This window comes from Podarcis cretensis, assembly GCF_951804945.1.
Source record: "Podarcis cretensis genome assembly, chromosome: 5".
Lineage (NCBI taxonomy): Eukaryota > Metazoa > Chordata > Lepidosauria > Squamata > Lacertidae > Podarcis > Podarcis cretensis.
Window position 1 is genome coordinate 29881188 of NC_137174.1, and position 15674 is coordinate 29896861.

Consider the following 15674-nt stretch of genomic DNA (forward strand, 5'->3'; position numbering starts at 1 on the left):
AGTGCTTTTTAGCCCTTGTTTGTACCTGAACTGATAATGAAGCATTCTAAAGTAAATGCCACTGCTCCCATTATCTTATCCCTTCTCACATGCAGGTATTTACACCACTCAAATAAAATTAATTTCTGACTAAACTAACCCCTGTTTCTCTTCTTGGAAAATTAAGAGCAAATTAAGGTTTGTTCGGTGTCAGTTTCTTATATAACTATGCACATAGGTTAAGATCTATTTTGCTCTGAGCTTTGTATTGTGGTTTCAGTATTGAAAGTGAGTGCCTGTGTTGATTCTCTTCCATTTTAATTCAGCGGCATTACCTAAGCTGCACAGTTAGGATAGCACAATGAAATAGCTTATTTGGAGCAGAGTTGTCTGTGAACTGGTAAACTCTATGCTATTTTCTGTGTTAGTAGGAAAACTTATGTCATTCACAGAGATTCACTGGCTTAAGTGTGGGCTTCAAATTTGTGCTAAGAACTAATTTAAGGTGAAACAATAATGGCAATATGTTGTGCTTTGTTCTTATAGAACAAACACTGGAGAACCAACATTGGCCATTGTGCTCAATATAAGGGTAGACAACACTGAAGAAAACTAAATTTTAAAGATTTTTTCCTGCATTTTTAAAAATGTTTAAAGTATTTATATATGAATGAATTACTAAAGTTTCCAAGCTGTGTACATAAAAATTAAAAAGCATACAATGGACAAGATGGATTGAAACAATTGTATTCTGTTATTATAGACTGTGGTCATCTATAACGCCAAACTTAATATTTGACATTTATATAGTTTATATTTTTGCTGAATTGGTGTTAAATATGTGCTCTTTGTGGGGTTTCCCTTGAGATTAGTTTGGAAGCTGCAGCTAGTGCAGAATGCTGTGCCCCGGTTTTTGTGTGGAATACCTGGACAGGCATGTGTTACATTGTGCTGAGGAAACTGCGCTGGCTGCCCATCAGGTACTGGGCCATGTTGAAGGTCTTGTTGTTAACATATAAATAAACAACTCAGACCAGGATACCTGAAAGACTGCCTGCCTGTAGGATCAATCAGATAATCTGAGGAAATTCTTGTAGTACTGTACCCTACAGAATGTCATAGGGTAATGATATGAAAATGGGCATCTTCTGTTATTGCCCTGCATTAAGAAATACCCTTTGCTGTAAGTGAAGCAGCAACCATCAGTTGTTTCAGATGTTTTGTGAAGTCAGATATTTTCGCCCAGGCTTTCCCTGACCCATAAGAATCTCATCCTGCTTTTCTTTATATTAATTCCTGGTTTGGGGTTGTAGCCAACAAAGTCATCCATGATGCTTTTATACTACTGCTTTATTTTTGTTGTAATTATATTGTTTTTATGCTTTACACTAGTTAAAGAATTGTAAAAATATTAAGAGGCATATATTGATATATCGGGAGGGATGCGGGTGCCACTGTGGGTTAAACCACAGAGCATAGGGCTTGCCAATCAGAAGGTTGGCGGTTAAAATCCCCATGACAGGGTGAGCCCCCATTGCTCGGTCCCTGCTCCTGCCAACATAGCAGTTCGAAAGCACGAAGTGCAAGTAGATAAATAGGTACCGCTCCAGCGGGAAGTTAACCAGGGTTTCCGTGCATTGCTCTGGTTTGCCAGAAGCGGCTTAGTCATGCTGGCCACATGACCCGGAAGCTGTATGCCAGCTCCCTTGGCCAGTAAAGCGAGATGAGCGCCGCAACCCCAGAGTCGTCCTTAACTATACCTAATGGTCAGGAGTCCCTTTACCTTTATATATCAGGAGTGAGAGAGAGAATAAATTACAATGATTTAGGATGTATTTAGACTATTGGGGACATTTCTCCCCAACTTTTAAGCACTTATATTGATTTTGTAATTAAAAACAATGCAAATCATTTGAAAACAATCAGATATCCTTGCACCTAAATAATTTCAAGGTTGCCAGAAAGCAGTATATTTCAGCCATCAAATGCCTGGGTGAATATACAGGCTTTTAAATTCCTTCTGATTGTTAATAATGAGGAAGGGAGATGTACCTCACCAGGGAAAGCATTCCATAAATTGGGAACTAACAAGATGGCGGACACCACCAACAGGGCCTCCCCCACTGACTGTAAGACTTGAGGTGGATGATATTGGAGGAGGTGCTCTTTTAGGTACTTGGGTCCCAAGCTATAAAAGACGGAAATGAAAAGTCTCAAGAATAGATAACATTAGTGAGAATGGGGAAAAGTGTAATATATACAGTTTGGAAATTATCTGTAATGATCTGCTAAAGCAGGGAGATGAACCTCAGTACAGTGGTACCTCGGGTTACATACGCTTCAGGTTACAGACTCCGCTAACCCAGAAATAGTGCTTCAGGTTAAGAACTTTGCTTTAGGATGAGAACAGAAATCGCGCGGTGGCGGCAGTGCAGCAGCAGCAGGAGGCCCCATTAGCTAAAGTGGTGCTTCAGGTTAAGAAAAGTTTCAGGTTAAGTACGGACCTCCGGAATGAATTAAGTACTTAACCCGAGGTACCACTGTAGTCTTTATTTGACCATCTTCTAAAAGCTTCATCCTGTTTTTCTGTCATGTGGCTTTGAGCTGTTCCTATAGTTTCTCTCCAATTTCAAATTCTCATAGAATTGTAGAGTTGGGAGGTACCCTGAGGGTCATCTAGTCCAACCCCTGTAATGCAGAAATCTCAACTAAAGCGTTCATGACAGATGACCATCCTATCTCTGCTTAAACACCTCCAATGAAGGAGAGTCCACCACCTTCCGAGGAAGTCTGTTCCACTGTCAAAATTTTAAATTATAAAATTTAACGCTGTAAAGAAAGTGTGGAAGATCAGTGTTTTTGTTCAATAGACCCTTGTTCGATAGAACCACAAGGTCTTTTCTGCAGTCTATATCTGACTGGTCTCTTAAATGTCATCTTGGTGTGATAAGGATTATAGTGCATTGAAGAAGCTACAGGGTACAATTAAGAGAGAAAACAAAGCTGCAGTTAGGATCTTTTTTAAAAGCTGAAGTGCTCAGCACTTTCCTGCATTCTAGACAGTGGTCTCATTTTCACATCCTTTAAACCGTAGTTAAACTAAACTATGGTTTCAAGAGTAACACGCAGGATGCGGCTGCACCTTACTGAAACCATGGCCATTTTGCTTGTTTTCCACCCCTGTTGGGAGCTAAGGTTGTTTGGAGGAAATGAATCACAAGCTCAAGTTCAGAGGTAACACTTAGCCAGACCATGGCTGCCTAGCTCCTGCCAGCAATAAGAGCAGGGTAGAAGAGACATGTATGCTTCATGTTCACCTTAAAACCACAGTTTTGTGTAATTGTGGTTTAAAGCGTTGTGCATATCAGACCAGTAGAGACTTGACTTTGCATATCTGCACTGTGCCATTTCATTTAGAGCTTACTGTTCTCACCTGTGTTATATCTTCATGTCACAATATTCCAGTAGTGATTGGACTAGACATCCAGAAAATTTAAATCCATGGTAGTATCTTTGGTGATGGAAGAATAATAGGTTAGAGATCTTGCTACATGAAGGTTTGAGCAATGTGTCAGAGTTCAAATAAATTGCCACAATTTACATTCTTCCCCTGGGGCTGGTTAATGCATACCTCAATTCCTATTTAGTTTTTGCCGCATTGTTGCTTTTTATACTGGCGGAAGTGACACACTTGGTGTATTTGCACATAATGCTAAGCCATGACTTGTTTCTCCCAACCTTGGCTTGCTTCCTCTTGCCTTGTCCCTTTGAGTATCTGGGTTGGGGTGCCAAGCATTCCATGGTTGTGTTCAAGCATAATGCTAAAACCAGACATGATGTTTAAGCCAATAACAAGCCACAGCTTCATATTGTGGTTTGCTGGCCGAAAGCAAACCATGGTTAGACTGCTGGGCTGAGTCCAGATATTCAAACAAACTGTGGCTTAATGTTTTGTGCGAACCAGGCTGTTATAAACTGATATGATTTCAAGTGTTTTATTGACTGGAGTCTTTTTTCTGGGTTCCATTTGTCTTGCATGCATTGTAAGCCACTGCTCTGCAGTCTTTCTTAGAGTTGCTGTCTGTCACTGCAGGCAGATGGAATCTTGTCTGCAGGATTTTCCATTTTGGAATTAACTGCCCTAATCTATACTGCCATAGAGAGAAGCTATTTTACCTTATGTTTGGATTCCACATTAGTGCAATTCATTCTATCATTTATATGTGTGTGAACCCATGCACGTTCATATTAGTTAGTTGGCTGATGTTGAAGGGACAATCTACATCAAGTAATATTTATTCACAGAGAACTTATTCCTTATTCCAGAGCTCCTGCCAAGGGTTGAGACAGTTGCTTCAGCAATCTAAAAGAGATATTTCAAGTAAGTAGAACCCAAGCAGTTAAAACTGCTGCAGGAAGTATGCTTGCCCATGGCATTAACTTTTATAAGTGCATTCTAGACATTGGGGTATGTGGTTTTGTAAAAACGGATATTTTTAATAATTTATTTAAGGAATAGTCTTTTACATATACAAGTCAATAACATTGGAAGATTTAAGTATCTCTAGAATATTTGATCATGCAAGATCCTAAAAGTACTCCTGCATAATGACTGCTGATTATATGCCATTATGAAACACCAACATAGTGGGAAGGTATTTCAAATTTGAAGTATGTTGAAATGCCATCTATTACCTGCTCATTTCATATTCAGGAGTTCCCAGTGTGTAGGAAAAGGAGAACATCCTTGAGATAAATTCAGGCTACAGCAGGTTCTCTAGCATGTAATTTAGCAGAAAAGCAGACAATCTAAAAAGCCAATTAAAAAATGCAGAAGTAGCACATGGTTCAGTGCTTCCTGTACTGTACCATTTCAAACTTTAGTTGAGGGGGAGATCGTATACTTTCATGATCCTCTGCATTTGATGTTTTTAAGAATGAGAAAGATAGTGCTTTGAATGTCTTCAGTTATTCTGTTGTTTGTGGTTCCAAATAAAAATTCTCATTTGCTTGAAGATGTTGAAGATGTAAGTGGATTTGTTCAACATCATGATTTGAAACAATTAAGTTACCAAGAATGATTCCTAAGAATGGGACGTACGTTTCACTTTTTGCATGAGTCTGTGAGTAACTGTATGTCTGTAAAGGTGAGCAGTATAGGCATGTTGCATATAGAGACAGTCTGAAGCTAAACTGATCTCAGTTTGGCTGGTGCTTGGATGGTACACTGCTTGGGAATTTTGTAGGTAACCTTGAGTCCCATGGAAGAAAGGCAGGATATAAACTTTTTTTAAAAAAGGATGAATAACCTAATCTGCAGTCACATGTTGAAGTTTGAACATTGTTGATTTACAGTAGGGTGAAATTCAAAAATAAAAACCTTATGTCAATACAGCTCCACAACTGTTCTACCCAGGAAGTTTGCAGAACATTGTGGTTACTGGGATAGTAGGCAGTACTGCGAATTCCAGTATATAGCGGTACCTCAGTTTACGAACTTAATCCATTCCAGAAGTCTGTTCTTAAACCAAAACCGTTATTAAACTGAGGCACACTTTCCCTAATGAGGTCTCCTGCCGCTGGTGCCCTTCCACCCTTCGGATTCCATTCTTAAACCAAGGTAAAGTTCTCATACCGGGACACTATTTCCGGTTTTGCGGAGTTCGTAAACTGAATCGTTCTTAAACAGATCTGTTCTTAAACTGAGGTACCACTGTAATGTGATGGTGATAATAGAAATTCTGAGAAATTAGTTTAATTTCACTGCACACAGTTGGTGTGGTGACAATAAAGGTTTATTCTTCTTCTTATTGTTGTTGTTATCATTGAAATTTACAAGAATAATCAATCATACCACTATTTTTATAGACTTAGTGATATTATGAAAATCAGCACTGGTTTCATTTTAAGTATTGAAGGACGTATAATATTGAGAGACCACTTTAAGAGAACTTTGAGGGTAAATTCATTTTGATTTCATTACTGAAGATGTGAAGTTACAATTCTGGCATGCCTTCTGTAAAATTCAGTAAAAAAAAGAGTAGTAGACTTGGTAGACCTGCTTTAATACTTTTTCATTCCCAATCATAGCATCAAGCAAAAAATAAAATTCTTTTAGCAAAGCCATAAATACATAAATAAATGCACTTATAACTCATAGTTCTACTAACAGCTAAGCTACAGCTGGCTCAATCCAACATTTAAACCAATTAAAAGGTACAGCCCTACAAGTAAGCAATCCACAGTGAATTATAGTTGTTTGTTCTCCAATAGGCCTTAGATTTTCACTCTGCCCAGAAAGGAACATAAGTGTCTTTAAAAGTGTGACTCAGAATTGCCCCAGGTGGTTTGGGAATCTTGGGTATTTGGAAACGTCAAATGTTTTAACAAAAATACTTTAAGTAGAATGATATGTATTTGGAGGAGACATGTTGAATTTAGGGGTGCCTCCTTCCCCGACAGAACCTACAACAGTTGCATGGCATGCAGAAATTTCATTGCTATGCCTTTTTGCTGTCAAATATGTGCAATGATTTGAAAACCTGCTCACATTGAATTTCTGCAGCTATTAAAATACAGAGTCTGTGTTGGTCAAAAAAATGGCATTGTGGAATACAACTCAGTGAGAGACTGGATCGTAAGGCTTCTGGTGTATTTTAGCAGTTTAAATCTGATATCTTACATTGAATAATCGCTACGTAACTTGCTGCTAGTAGAGTTGAATACAGAACCTGCTACTTTGCTAAAATTGGTTGTGAATCTATTTGTGCTGACCATCTCTGTTTAGTACTTCAACGTTGTACTTTTACAAAGGAATAAATAGCATAGGAGGTTTTTTCTAAGACAAATGAGCTGGTGATGCCTTTGTTCCAGGATCATAAGTAACTGCTAAAATGTGTGGGTGTAGATCACATTTGGGAAATTGGTGAGTCACTTTGGGCCCTTAGCTGACTTTCATGTGTGGCCTGTAGGCCCACTGCCCAGCTGATTAGCTAGAAACAGTTTGGAGCCTACCACTGGGGATGCACCACAGCTGTTCTCAATGGCACTCAGCTGGGTGGGAGGGGAGGTATAGGCAGCAGAAGCCCTCTTTTGACATCCTTCTGTTTCATCTGCTTCATTTCATTCACATTTGTGACATAATATGCCTGTGAGTAGGTATCTCTGCATTTTATGGTCTGTAACTTCCTAAGATCCAGACTTGCATATGCTTTGCGTGCTCTTCCATTACTGGTACTGTTATCAAAGAAGAACTGAGTAAGTGTGTAAATTGAATGTTACCATCAAGCGTTTTTTTTTATAGGCCAAAGTGCCAATGTTACATGTCTAATCACTGAACAAGGAATGGGTTTCTGTGCTCTTTTCTCTCCTTTCTCCACTTGGTTGCAAATTCTGACTTGTCGTTCCCGCTTTAGTGGTGGCTCAGCAATAACTGCTGTATTGACACTAACTATGGAGTTTGTTAATCCATCTCCAACTGTGGTTTTGTAACCTGGTTAGAGTTGATGCATTGGGAAGACAACACTGGTGGGTTTAGATTAGTAATAATTATTTTACTGTTTTGCCTACCAATTTAAAAGAATCTACAAGCTTTCAAACATGTAACACAGTGCAAACCAGTTAATCCCATTATTCTAACCCATCATCTCTGCAAAATGAACACTGAATTTGAGGCACAATCCTTTTTCCTGTCTGATGCTGTGCTCATGATTGGAGGAAGCTCTGTAGGACCTGACTTTACCCTCTTCACTTTAGCACATATGTATCTCTGTACATGAGCCATGAAGAGGAGAAGGAAATGGAGTTCTGGTGTGCCTTGAGGCAGGGATGGGTAACAAATAACCCTCTAGATGTGGCTAACTTAGAGAGAGTGGTGAAGACACTAATAAAACAAAATTCTGGTAAATAAGGGTTGGTAGCAATATGCAATCTTTAGAAGAAATCCAACACAGGTCAGCACAGGATCTTTAGAAGAAATCCGACAGCAGGGTGTCTGCAAACAAATAACTGGCATCAGTGCCTTAGATCCTTTCTGTTTGATCTACAAACAACTCAACCTGTTTTTCAGGTGATACGAAGAAGTAGTGATGAAGAAAAACTGCTCTGCTTGGTTCGACAGCGTGCAGGACATCACTGCCAAAATGCCGTCATTGTGATACTTATTTTGGCTTGGGAGGGGATTCCTCATCTTCTGGCTGACACTCTATACAAGGAACTGACCCAGAGCCTCAGAAAATATGGCTGTCCAACTAGCCGAAGATGTGCACTAAATGAAGAGTGAGTGCACTCCAGAACACTGATATTTTGATGCATGAAAGTTTTAATTCTCCCACATAATTTACTTCTGTGACTCATAATTATTCTTTTTAAGATTTCAGATTATAGTCCTAGTACATAAAACTTGAAAAAGTGTTATTTTGTAGTTGAGTAGAATGTAGCCAACATTTAATTGCCAATTTGAGTATAGTGTGGGAGGACCAAAATGAGCTTTCTGCTCCTCCTGTTTCCATCTCTGGCAAAAAAAGAAATTACATGAAGACAGGTGTTTCCCTTCATTTTAATTTACTTGAGCCACATCTTGTGCTGCTTCTGATGCTGTGAAGGAATGACAACCAAACCTATCAAGCATGATCTCTTTCTCTAAATAGCTTAAATTATAAACTTAGTATATCCCATTAGAAGGTCAATTGACTAGGAAATCTCTTATACACAGTAATGGAAAAGTAACATTTATACCCAAATTGGTCATTATCAAAAACAGCTGATGAACTATGACACGTGTGTTTTTCCATTGTTCTGTTCAGAGATGTTTGGGGTATGCATTTATAGAAGCTTGCTGCACTGCTGGCTGATTGCCACTTGTTTAAATCTTCCACAGTCGTACCTGCGCCTGTCAAGGCCTTGATCCAGAGACATGTGGAGCATCCTTCTCATTTGGCTGTTCATGGAGTATGTATTATAATGGCTGTAAGTTTGCCAGAAGCAAAGCCCCCAGGAAATTTAGACTTCTCACTGATGATCACAAACAAGTAAGTGTCCTTCCTGCCTTTCTCAAAATAATTTCTAATTTACTTTTTAGGGACCAAAAGCAAAAAGGGTGCAGGGTTTTTTGCTAATTGGATCACTTGGGCATATACATTTATAAGCATTCAAGGCAGCATGATACCTAATGTAATCTCCTCATTTCCCCCTCTCTATCCCTACTACATAGATTCTGTGTGAAGACTGAGCACCACGACAGTGCTGTTTGTGCCAAAGCACTCATACATTATTGGTTTACCAAGGTCTTTCTTGACATTTTATTTACCCTTTTGTTTGCAGTTAACTTGCTGGCTCCTTCACCAATGCCATCCTTTCATGCCTCCAATAGCCCATAGCCGACTGTAGTTTATGTATGTGCCCTCCCAGATAGAAATTGAACATCCTCAAACATATTCAAGGTGTCAGTTTAAATAACAGTTATTTCAGCCACTGATTAGTTTTTATTTCCCATAGTCCCAATTTTTAAAAAAGTTGGAATACTTCATGCTTGCATAGGGGGCATGCTGATAGTGGTTTTGGTTTATTTTAATTTTTTCCAGAATTTTCCTGTATCTGAGTGCCCCAGAGTGGCACACAGTAAACACTGAAAGCATTCAACATTAAAAAACCATTAAAGCCATATTTAGCTATAAACAAACTGAAACCCATTGTAAAATACAATAATGACAGGAAAAAGTTGAAAGTACAGTGAAAACCTTCTCCTTGTGCTAGTTATTCATCTCTTCCAAAATCATGGGTCTGCAGGTGTGTTTTTGCCAGTCATCTAAATGAAAACCATGTAGGGGAATAATGCACCTCAGAGAAGAGACTGTTACAAGTTTTGGGGCTATCACAGAGAAAATCCTCCCCTGTGTCCCTGCACTGTGAATCACCTTTGGCAAGAGGGCCACAATAGGGACTCCTGTGCAATTCTTAATGAACAAGCAGGCTGGTGTGAGATGAGGCGTTTTCATATACTTATGTGCTGCTGAAGCAAGTGCTAAATCATATAGTTCTTATGTTAAGGATGAAAAAGATGGATCACTTATCTGTTTTCTGTTTCTGTCACTGTTTTTATTAGGTGTTATTTTAGCTAAATACTGAATATTGATCATTTTGCAGATGACATAAATCTAGGAAGTATAGCAATGCAAAAGCAGAAGAAGATAGATTCAAAGTACAGACAGATATGGATCATTTGAGCAACTGGACGGAGTGAGATGAGGTTTAATGTAAAGAAGTGTAAGATTGTTCTTTTAGGTAAGAATAGCACGTAGCATAGATTTATAAAGCCAGATATCTCTGTCGGCTAGAATGCAGTCAGAGAGAAATATTGGGTAGATAGCAACATTTTTGTGTGTGGGAGTTCATGGTATTGTGCATGCGTTTAAGAGCGACCAGATTTCTTCAGTCTGTTTTTTGCTGTAACAACAACAAAAACAGCAAAGAGTCTTGAAGCATTTTTAAACATTAACACCCTTATTATGGCTTGAGCTTTCCTGGATTAGTCTTACTTCATCAGATGCCGTCTTAATGCTTGTGCAACATGGGCATCCCCTGGAATCTTTGGGAGATCAGGGAGGGTGTCATGTGCACAAGGAGTGTCATCTGGGAATAATCCACGGATGCAAAGAGGAATCCCTTGGGGTATATGCGTGGTTTCCCCCCATCTCACAGAAGAGAGTGAGATTGTCATCGCACTGGATCAGAGTGTCATGCTGAGCGTCTTGCAAATAAGTATGTTGCTTCAACTACTGAGCCACTACAAGACTAGCAAAACCTAAATAAAGTCATAAAAATGTATCAACTTGGGAGAATGTGATTGCAATGAGTATTCTGTACTGTTCCGTTAAGACCGAGAAGGCACTCGCCATTCATCATCATGCCTTCTGTTTTCAGTGTCCAGGCCATAGATTAATGTAGCCAGAATGGCACAACAAGGTTTTGGAGAAGTCTGCAAGTTGAGATTTGCCGAAGTATAAAAATTATAGGGAGGGTAAAAAACTAGGGGAGGAACGAGGGAGACTCCAGTGAGAGCTAAGCATGCTCAGTGTTCAGGGATTGCTGAATGACTGATGACAGTAGACAAAAAACTTTTGGGGGGTGGGGAAGGAGAAACTAAAGGATATCCACTATGTGCTCAGAGAAATGTAACAATAGTTGTTTGGTCAAACAGATGTGCTTGCCAAATTAGCATAGGTCTAAGTGAATTTTCTTTAAGCAAATGTAATGTTTTAATTTAAAACAAAACGGTTTTTTATTTTGTGTGTTTGCTTTTTCACTTCTCTCCTTTCCCTTTCCCTCCCCCCCCCCATAGCCTTGGCTGTGACCCAGAGGGCAGGATTCAGCTAAGTGGTTGCATTAATGGAAAGCAGCACAAGTCCCACTAGCACAACAGGACTGTCTCCTTGTCTCCCCCCTCCCCCATGCACTCCCATGCCCTCCCCAAATCTGCTTGGGGGTGCTGGGCAAACCCTGAGAACAGGGTGCAGGGAGAGGGGAGGGGAGGGGAGGGGAGGGGAGATCCTTCCCTCTGGCAAGCATTTCTGCTGCAATGATTGTGTTAAAGCATCACTGAAATCCACCCAGAGAGTTCTCATACTTACCTCCCCTATTAACTCAGTAGGCGGCCTAATGTATGCTCCTGTCTCTTAATTTGAATCACTTTGCTCCTATCTGCAACATTAGGATGATTATAATTATGACCTACTTTACAGGACAGTTGTAAGTATTACTGAAATAATAGTCTGGTTTGCAAAACCAGACCATGGCTTAAAGTGAAGTCATGGGCTGCTTTGCTCTTCTCAGGTTATTTTGCTTATGTGCTTTGTTGAGCTATGTCATAGTTTGGCTTAGCATGAACCTGGGTCCATGGTTTACAAATTGTAAACCAGACAACAAATCTTGGTTACAGCTTGTTATTAGTCCGAAGAGAGCTAAACAGTGAAGCTGGTTTAGACAACACCCAAAGCCACACTGTGGCTTAGGTCAGTATGGTGCAGCAGCAAAATAACTAGGGAGGAATGTAGCCATGGTTTGGCATAATTTGACATGTGAACTAGTCTATTGTGTGTGAAATGCTTGGAACACTCTAAAGCATCATACAAACACTTTCTTTATTATGAGGCAGGTTTCCAAACATGGTACTTGCTTTGAAGAAGAAATATATGTTTGTATTTTAATGCCAACGTGAACTCCCTTCCAACACCTCCATTAGATCTTTCTCTTGGAAATGGAAAGTGAACTTGGGATCTTTTGTGAACTTCTTTTAGTGCCAAGCAATTAATTTGCTGACTGCTTTTCCCTTCCTTTGAGCAACTCTCAAGAATGTTGCTATGTTTTGCCATTATGATAGCAAACTTACATGTGGGTTAGTAACCAAAACCACAGGAAGCTGACTAAATAGTGTACTGAATCTACGTTTGATGTTGCTTTCACAGTTTTACTAGTCTGCTTCTCAAGCTATAAAATGATATGATGACTCCTTTCCCTGTCTAGGAAGAACATCTCGAAAACAATTTGCAAACTTTAGCCACTGATGTTGCTCCACTGTATCAGAAACTAGCCCCTGATGCTTTTCAAAACCAGGTAAAATCAAAGAAACTCCATTATCTCTATTATGACACATCATCGTTTTAATACTGGTGATGCAGAAAGAAAAGCTGCACAAGTTAGTTGAAGGCCTTTTGTTACCTTAACTGGCCTAGCTGAAAGAACAGCTAAGCTGCGATCCTATGCACACTTAACTGGGAGTATGTCTCATTAAACACTGTAGGACTTCTAGAAAGAAATGCACTGCTGGTGTTATAGCTTTCAAATTCCTGCTGCTGTGTCCCCTGCTTACTAACAGGGTCAAAAAACTAATTGTTGTATTCTTCATCCTCATTGCCGATCAGTGTATTGCATGAAGTTGGTAGATCCTGACAGATGTTGTTTTAATTAGATTGTAGATCTAAGGATTTTTAGCACAATTCTCATCAAATAAGTCAAGCATTTACTTTCATATTTAGCAATGCATAACAATGACAGTGTTGGCATGTCATGGTAAACCACTAACAAGTTAGCCATGGTTAATGGTTTACCATGAGTGTGCAAATGGTTCTTACTGTAGTCCTCTCCTCTAGTGGGTTAGAGCAACAAACCATAATCCTTGGGAGTTATAGTTTGTTCTGCTCCAATCAAACCACGTTGTGAACACAAGGTTCGTTCTTAGAGTGTGCAAGTTTTGTTTTGTTGGAGCAAAACAAACCACAACCCCTAGTTTGGAAGTAATGCTAAGCCAGGAATTGTGGTTTTTAGTTCCTGATGGCTAAAGAAAGGGGCAAAAAAGGAGTGATCTCATGCTTATGTGACCTTTGGTATTCCATGGCATGTAAATTGGGTTTATGTGTTCTCAGTCCAGTTGTTCATTTCAAATGAAAAATTGTCCCTGAAGCTGGTGGTGTTTGGTGAGATACAATGTTATCTCCAGATAAGATTTATTTGTATTTGTAGGAGGGCAGTTATTAATTTGTTTTTATTTTATTATGTATTTTGTGTTTTCATTTTGCATTTTTATGTTGTGAACCTCCCTGTGATCTTCAGATGAAGGGTGGTATACAAAATTAATGATTGAATAAATAAATAATTTTTTTTTTTAAGGTGGAAAATGAGCACCTGGGTCCTGACTGTCGACTTGGGATTAAGGATGGCCGACCTTTTTCTGGTGTCACAGCTTGCATCGATTTTTGTGCTCATGCCCATAAGGATACACACAACATGCACAATGGAAGCACTGTGGTATGCAACATTGTTGGGATTCAGTTTCCCAAGTGCTTGTTCATTTACAATTTATTTACTTGGCTTCTTTAGGTTGCTACCCTGTAGCTGTGAATGCACCCTTATTTCTAGACTTGCTTTTGTTCTTAATTGTTTGTGCTCTTCTTTACAAAGTCTTCTTGCAAAAAAGCCACGTTTATAAAATAAAATAAAAAGCAATTCAGAACTGCAACAAATGCAAGACAAAACAAATAATCGGCTTCCTGCCCTAAGTAGACCTCTAGTTCTTGGATATGTTGCAATCCCCTTTATAAAGCTGAAGTAATTTGCAAGGGGCGCTTCAAGTTGCCGTGATTGAAAGTTAAAAGTTTTTATGGATTGATAGAGGTAAGGGAACCAAATCATTGCATGTGGAGAACAACTTCCACAAGTGCAACAAAACTTCTCTCCTCTGTGCTGCCCAAAATCTGCTCCAGGGGTTCCCCACTTGTGAAAGTCAGTAGACAGAAGAACTTTTTAAAGGTGAAAAGCAGCTGAGTAGATATGTGAATGATTGTGCTGTTAGTGTTTCTAAAATCATGCAATGTTGTTCAAACCATGACATGTGGCTTGATGTTTGAAGGAGAGGGGAATGTCCTTATATTTCACACAAGCACCCCAAATATCACCTTTGCTAAAGTTGCTTCACTAACAAATAAGTGATGATTTATTATATCCCCCCCCCCGTTTTTCTGGCTAGGTTTGTACATTAACAAAAGAAGATAACCGCATGGTTGGGGTGATACCCAATGATGAGCAGCTGCATGTGCTGCCCCTTTACAAAATCTCACAAACAGATGAATTTGGCACAGAGGAGGGTCTGGAAGCCAAGATAAAAGCTGGGGCAATCCAAGTGCTTACTGCTTTCCCACGAGAAGTAAGAATGCTAGCAGAGCCACGTAGAGCGACGAAAAAGAAGAAAGCAGACTCAAAGAAGCAAACCTTAGCAGAGAAGAAGCTGTCTACTCCTGCAAAGGGAAAAAACAGAGTGCAGGAAAATACCAATAAAGCTTCAAAAAGTTTAGGTAGGTACAATAAACCTCGTTTCAAAAGTTACCTGATACTGACAGAAATCTGTTTATCAAAGGTAGGGCTGAATCTCAGAATCTGAAATCAACAATCAAGCTCTCAGTGTGTCTAATAAGTTAGGTATTGAGGGTGGGATGAAGCAAAACGTTAGCGCAATCAGAATCTCAAGGGTACATTTAATAAACAGACTGAATCATGGCAAGGTTGAGGTGCTATGTGGGTAAGTTGTTCTCAGATCCAGGAATTAGGGAGGCGACCTGTTCTGGGTGGAGGAACAGGTGTCTAAAGGAACAGGTGTGCAGCTTGAGCACTTCTTCTCGATTCAAAGCTGTTGTTAGAGGCCCAAGTGGCTTCAATGGTGAGGAGTGCCTGTGCCCGGCTATGGCTGGTTTGCCAGCCATGGATGTTCCTGGATCAGCGACAGCCTGACATCAGTAATTCGTATTCTGACAGTCTCACAATTCTAAAGTTGCAACACCCTCTGCATGGGCTACCTTTGAAGATGGTCCAAAAGCTACAGCTGGTGCAGAATGCAGCTGGTAAATTATTAAGTGGGGCACCAAGGTAGGATCACATGTAATTGATCCTTAAAGGACTGCGCAGCTTGCCTGTGAGCTCCTGGGCCCAATTCAAGGCGCTGGTACTGTCACACAAAACCCTGAATGGCTTTGAGGCCCTGTATTTAAAGGAGTTCTTATCCCAATACCTTGCAGACCCATGATTTGAGACAGTTGAGGGAGGCCATGCTCATTGTCCTGCCAACAGTATGGCATCTTGTGAAGTAACACAAGGCAGGGGCTTCTTGATACTGCAATTGTGCATTTCCCTGCCTGGAAAAGTGTGTCTGA

General features: G+C 39.8%; 1 protein-coding gene across 1 annotated transcript in view; it reads left to right on the forward strand.

The window, feature by feature from the left end:
* Positions 1-15674, forward strand: part of TET1 (tet methylcytosine dioxygenase 1) — a 76251-nt gene that overhangs the window by 46322 nt on the left and 14255 nt on the right. The window contains exons 7-11 of the mRNA XM_079976205.1: positions 8048-8256; positions 8858-9008; positions 12499-12588; positions 13642-13779; positions 14498-14822. Of these exons, the coding sequence (XP_079832331.1) occupies positions 8048-8256; positions 8858-9008; positions 12499-12588; positions 13642-13779; positions 14498-14822 (913 nt within the window). The remainder of the gene's footprint in view (positions 1-8047; positions 8257-8857; positions 9009-12498; positions 12589-13641; positions 13780-14497; positions 14823-15674) is intronic.